The sequence below is a fragment of the Takifugu flavidus genome, chromosome 13 (genome assembly GCF_003711565.1).
Source record: "Takifugu flavidus isolate HTHZ2018 chromosome 13, ASM371156v2, whole genome shotgun sequence".
NCBI classification, from domain to species: Eukaryota; Metazoa; Chordata; class Actinopteri; order Tetraodontiformes; family Tetraodontidae; genus Takifugu; species Takifugu flavidus.
This window is the reverse complement of record NC_079532.1, coordinates 10,481,451-10,487,735: the sequence shown is the minus strand read 5'-3', so window position 1 is coordinate 10,487,735 and position 6,285 is coordinate 10,481,451. Positions and strand designations below refer to the sequence as shown.

Sequence of the window (6,285 nt, the reverse complement as noted above, 5' to 3'; positions counted from 1 at the left end):
AATCAGAGAAAGGAGGCGGGACTGTGTGGGTTCGCTGAACTTTATTGATTAGCACGTACACTAATGGAGCAACTTGTTTTAAAACCGCGTTTCTAAAAGTCCCCTCGTCCCGACTGGCACCAAACTGGCGTTGGAAAGTTAAATGTTTCCACATCAACCGCCAAACCCATAAAGGACCCTATTCTGGGACCAATGCTGACGTTTAAAGGAGCGTCAGACCCCTCCCACCCAATGAATGATCCAAAGTCTGATCTGGAAGTGGTTCCTGGAGGATTATGTCAAAGGCAGAGTTTATTTCCCCCCCACAGGGGTCACAGCAGGACGTAGCGGGTGAGCCCGCCCCCACGGAGCTCGCGCAGGCGCTGGCAGTGGCGCAGCATGTTCAAAATGCCCTGGAACCGTTTGTCCACCTTGACCTGCGCCAGCTCCCGGACGTCGTCTTCCACCACAAAATACTGCCCTGAAAGGAGAAATCAGCAGGTCACCCGGGACGTCGCGCCGGCGCCGTGGCCCAGAGACGTGGAGGCAGAGGTACCTTTGGTAGCTTTGGTCTCCTGCTCCTTGAAGCGCGCGTGCAGCTTGCGGGAGTGATTGTTGAGCCCTTTGAGCGGCTGGTGGAGGATCCTGTACTTGGCCTTCACCGCCGTGTTCATGTGCTGCACGGCGGCGTTCAGCTGGTCATACGTGACGCGTCCTTTCATGTACCTGAGCCACACAAACACACCGTCAACCCCTCCGGCCCCTCTGCTCACACTGCAGCCGCGTCCGAGTCCATCCTTACTGAGGGATGCTCTCGAACTCCGGAACCGTCACAAACTCCATCTCTCTCACGAAGCTTCTGTCCGGCTTTTTGCCCTGGTCCACCTCGGACGGTTGAAGCTCTCGTGCGTCGTTCCGATGGGCCGTGGGCTCGCCGTCACTGAGGCAACATTTGACAGACATCAGTGCAGACGAGGGACGGGGGAAGAGAACGGCAGAAGGGTGAGCAGGATGGAACAAGGAACCGATACTTCACCTTGCTGGGGGTTGGCTCCCGGGCATGTGTGCTGGGATGTGGTCATTCATATGCTGGAGGTCCTCCAGATACTTCTGGAACGTGGCTTCTAGATCCTGAAACACACACAGACCCATTTGTACTTCTGTCTCTGTGAGGACTCTGGTGATACCTTCCCCAGCCCCCTCAACTACAGGCCCCCACATTGACCTTCAGCTGGTGTAGTTGCTCCTTCTGTTGACCAACGCAGGTCTCCAACTCTTCCAGAAGCCGGCCGAGGGCACACACCTCCTGTCCAAGTTTCTTCAGTTTATTTTGAGGCAAATCTGGACAGACATAGAAGGACACCCCGTTAAAGTAGGTTCTTTCTGGCACTGTCAGACCCTGATTTAACCTCGTTCCTCCCAGCTCTGCCAGAGCCCTGAAGAGGGTCCTGGAGGACCCAGAACCACGTCCCACCTGACAGGTCCAGTAAATGTTGTAAAGATGAGATCTTGTCATGAATGTGAGTGCTGACTCCCTCCAGGTCGTTCATTTTGCTGAAAGACACAATAAAATCATGGGTCACCATGTTCATCTGTCCAGATCGTTACCTCCAGTCACTCCCTGCCAACATTAATGTTAAAGGTCGGATTCCCTGAAAAGACATTTAAGCAGAGCAACCTAAGAAAATGTAAATAGGTCTACAAAACTATATATATACATTTATTTACCATGATACCAGTGTTTATTCATATGGTATTTTAGACGTGCATTGGAATTCCTCTCATTATAAAACAAGTTTAGGTTTTAGATGAGAATAAATTGACTTTAAACTTGCAAATGACAGTAATTCAACATCATGTAAGTTGATGCATTTCTGTTGTTTAGACAGCTCTGGTGCTTCTAACTGCCCAAAAAACGAGATTTGTAGAAACTAATTCATCAAGAGTTAGATTTGCTATGACGATATTATGACAGGAAATATTTCGACTATTTGCGTCAGGAGAAGAACAATGAAAAGTAATAAATTAATTAACATAGAGGCGTTTCTTCTTAACTTACCAGACTTTGGTGTTTTTCTGTAGAAACCGTTAAATTTAAAGATTTAAAAAGAATATAAAAAATGCAAAGAACTGAAGGATCTTCAGCCGGAGGCTGGAGCTCTTCCGGTAAATTTCGCGGCCACACAGGATTTAAATTCTGACAGCCGATTGGCTGGCGCCTATTACGTCACTCACAAAACCGGAAGTTGTTTCTAAAAAACTTTATTCATTGATATCACAATACAAATTACACACAAAAAAAACCCATAACACGACTCAATTAGAAATTTCAGTCATAAATCACCTAAATAAATTAACAGAAACAAAAAAAAAAACCACTCATGGTGGTGCTACATGTAGTTCTCATACATTAAGATTTGAGATCTTCAAAATATTTGGGAGAGCTTTCATTTAAAAAAAATGACAAGAGAGCATTTTTCTCAGTTTTCTGTACATAATATTTCCAAAAATTATGATTACATTGATAAAATGATTTTGTTAATGTTGTCGGCAGCGACTTAGAGAAAGCCTTCTGCACTTTATGACATCAACAATCTTTGATTGGTCACAGAGGTGAAAATGACCGAACTCTAAATGCACAAGAAGACCAAGGTCACAAAAGGTGTTAGCAATATCGGCGCACTCTTTAATACATCGGCTGCAGAAAATGATACAATTGTAGCCAGCAAGGCCTCATGTGCGGTGAAACTCGGACTGTATTGTTTAGTCCAATGGTGCCTCGTTTCACGACACAAAAGTTGTGAGAAGATTGAACTGGGAAGAACAAAAGCAGATTCAATTACTGGATCTTTTGACCAGAGACTGTGTGGGATATTTTGGATGGTTTATACCCTACCAAGGGTGAGCCAGTATACGTTTCCATGGCCGCAGGTGCTTCAAACAAGGGAGACAGAGATAAAGGTTTCCAGTGTGTGTTGGATATTTTTCTGTGCAAGTTACTTGACTTTTATGAAGACAAGAATGAAACTTTGAATGGCGTGAAGCCAATATCGACTTCAGAAAACATCACTCTTTACCAGTTAAAGAGCAGCACCAACAATCGCGTTCTGACAGCTGGCTCATGCACAAAAAAGCTACCCCCCCCCCCACATGATCAGCTGTTTTTTACTTAGGAAGACCTGCCCTGTTGCACTCAGCTGTCTATGCATCATTATAGATATTCATATAATACAACGTCACAACATGACATAGATGTTGGCTCTTCCTCCCCCATTAAGCAACTTGCCTGGAGACAATGGAAAGGAAGTTAAAAGCTACTGATGAATGGCTGTTGTTGCAAGAGTTACCCCACTGCAACGTGTACCTTGGATATTCTGATACGTGGGAAGATCAACTCTCCAGGATTGTGACAGTTTTAGGATGACGGGCTAATGCATCATTGACTCTAATCCAGTGTGTTAACTATGTGAGTTGGTCAATGTCAGGTTCAACCAGTTGATGCAAGAGTTGCAGCCGTATTAAACCATCCCACTCTCAGAACCTGACGGGAGATTTGGCTTGTTTGATTTGGGTCTGGCTGGCTGTCAGAAACCTCCTCAACGGTGGTGGACACACACTCGGGCGTGCAGTCTGCTCTTCCTGTTGTGAAGTAGCAGGAATATGACCACGCGTTCAAAGTGGCAAAATCCTTCCGCTGTAGTGGTCCCGTTCTTGCTGATCCAAAATTGTGTCCTTCATTTAGAGTGGAAGTTGATGCCGGCACCTATGGAGCTGAGGCTGTTTCAGGATGTTGAAGGTGACGTCGGTCACCCAATCTGCCCCTCGACCACTGAGGAACAGACCCCGGCTGTGCTCTTCGCCCCCAGTATTTCACGTGTACATGGGTTATGCTGTTTTGGTTAGCCAGCGGTAGTTTACACAGACCATAATCCTTTGTGTATTCCTGTCACAGATGTCCAGCGATAACCAGCTTCTGTTTTTCAAGCTGTTTCAACTCTTCCCAGAGGCTCGTTCGGTTCTCACGTTGGAAAACGAACAGAAATCCAGCTGAAGTCTCTCAAGCCATGATTGTCTGAAACTGGGATGCCTGAGAACATTCACCCAGAACCAGAACCAGCATGTGATGCTTTGTGTCCTAAAGCTGCTTAGAAACTGGGCCAACAAAAGTGGCTGATACCTTATCACATGGATGCGGTTGGCATCTGTTGTTTGTGGGCCAGGAGTGTTTTGGGAGTGTCGTGGGTGTCACAGTGACATGTTTTGCGTACAATGGGGGGGGTGTTACATATGGAGTTGTGTAATGTGTGTTCCCCTTCTGTGGGTGTGTTCAGCTCCTCCCTCCAGATAAAAGCAGAGCAGCCTGCAGCTCTCTCTGCCTCCTGTAGGTGGTTCAGTTATTTGTGCCTCCGTCTGGCTGGAAGGTGGTTGGTCGGCTGTTTGTGACGCAGCCTCTGCTGGTTTATACTTGTTTTCAGTTCATGTCCTGTGTGTGTTCCATTTTATTGTGATTGTAAGCAGCTACTGTCTATTACAGTGTGCTGCATTTCTGCCACGAGTCTTGGCATCACAGCCTAGAGTTCATGACTTGAAATCAGCTTCAAACGCCTCAAAGGTGCTCATAGTGCAAAGCTTATAAATGAGGACATTTTTATACCTATTGTGGAATATCTGCATGTGCTGGATCTAAAGTGTTGGGCAACTGAAAGCAGTGCTCAAGTGTAATCATTTAAAACTTTCTCTACTCAACATTAAGCCCACATGTCTTAATGTTGTTGATTCACTCGACTTGAAAGTGTTTTCTGTGCGTCCAACGGGGTCGGCAGTCGCCATCCTTAATGCGTGAGGTCAAGACATCGGATGAGGAGGGAAGTGTTGAGATGCCACACAGCTGTTTGATGGTCCCATAAAAGGAGCCTGGTTGTCCTAAAGGTAGAAGACATCTGAACCACTGCTGTGGAGGCAAATCCCAGATTGAGTAGGGGCAATGGCAGCCGAGAAGGTGCCACCACCCCACGGGAAACCAGTCCATCTCGAGAGGGGGGCAGAGGGGGACATAAACAGTGATTTTGCTAATTTGGCTATTTCTTTGAAGTTCATAACTGTGGAGTTCCTCAAAGTAACCATCAGCTGAGCTACCAAGTAGTGATGGGACAGTTCCCTGTTCAAATCCAGAATTTCGTTGCGACAGGCCCCAATGGCAGTGGTGGACAATACCCTGCATCCCAGCATTGACCACAGACGTCTCAATGACATCACAGTAAAGAACAGGGACCCCCTCTCTAACCTAAGATGCTTTTGAATTTTCACAGTGAGCAATAAGCTAATTTTACAAAGCTAGACTTGAGAAATGCCTAAGAAAGGGGATAAATGGAAAACTTTTGATCACATGATTTGGTTTCACCTGTGCACTTGTAAATGGTGATCTGAGAAACATGTTGAACACTTTTGTGTTTATCTACCCAGATAACATTCTGATTCCCTGAAATCAGAGGAAGTTGGAGGAGGAGCATGTGCAGCCTGTCCGGTTGGTTCCTCTGTGAGGAGTTCCCGAGTGTTTTCCCTCTCCCTCCCCTTCTGTTTCTTGACTGTTTCCCTTGTCTGTTTACTTCCAGGCTGGGCAGGGCTGCTTCCAGGTTCCAGTTGGGGATCTACACACCTGGAACTCGTCTCCAGCTAATCACCCACACCTGCCTCCCCCTTTAAAACCCTGGTCCACGTTGCTGTTAACCCCCTGTGGTACAGTCTGGCCCCCAAAACACTGAACGCAGGTTTGTTTCATGATCCCGGTTCTGAACTGATTTTCAGTCTCTCCTGCACGTCGCCTGTTTGGGCCGCCCAGCCTGCTCCAGTTCGACCCTGTTTGTCTGCCTCCAGCACCACTTGGTTTTCACCTGAACCAACTTTCAGTAAATCTTAATTCCAACCTCAACCAGTCGTGTGTGTGTGTGTGTGTGTCTGCATTTGGGGGTCTTGGTTCATGTCTGCGGTGCTTAACATCTTCAGCAGGTCCCACAGAATCAGCTCGTTGTAAAGGCTGAGAAATGTGAACTCCACCAAACATCTTTTTAATTGTCGGGGTTTATTGGCAGCATCCAGGCAGACCCAGAGAAGGTGAGCGCAGTCACTGTCTGGCTGGCTCCCACTGACAGGAAATAGCTGCAAAGATTTTTGGGCTTTGCTAGATTCTATGGGTGCTGTGTTGCAGCTCCTCAGGAACCCAGGTCAGGTGGAATCCTCCGGCTGGGGACGCGTTCCAGTCCTTCAAACAGCAGTTATGCTCTGCTCCCATCCTTGTCCTACGTGACC

The 6,285-nt window shown here is 47.0% G+C and overlaps 1 protein-coding gene and 1 long non-coding RNA gene across 2 annotated transcripts; one reads left to right on the top strand and one right to left on the bottom strand.

Moving 5' to 3' along the window:
• Positions 1–22: 22 nt before the first annotated feature.
• Positions 23–2,174, bottom strand: ska1 (spindle and kinetochore associated complex subunit 1). Its single transcript, XM_057051195.1, has 7 exons — positions 2,039–2,174; positions 1,454–1,533; positions 1,205–1,320; positions 1,016–1,110; positions 782–919; positions 536–705; positions 23–460 (listed from the first exon to the last, which is right to left on the bottom strand). Exons 2-7 carry the CDS (start codon positions 1,527–1,529, stop codon positions 312–314), a joined length of 744 nt encoding a protein of 247 aa, XP_056907175.1. The 5' UTR covers positions 1,530–1,533; positions 2,039–2,174; the 3' UTR covers positions 23–311.
• A 1,044-nt stretch (positions 2,175–3,218) lies between these two features.
• Positions 3,219–5,908, top strand: LOC130536236 (uncharacterized). The gene is made up of 2 exons (XR_008953309.1): positions 3,219–5,503; positions 5,592–5,908. It is a non-coding gene; the product is annotated as an uncharacterized LOC130536236 (long non-coding RNA).
• The last annotated feature ends 377 nt before the right edge of the window (positions 5,909–6,285 follow it).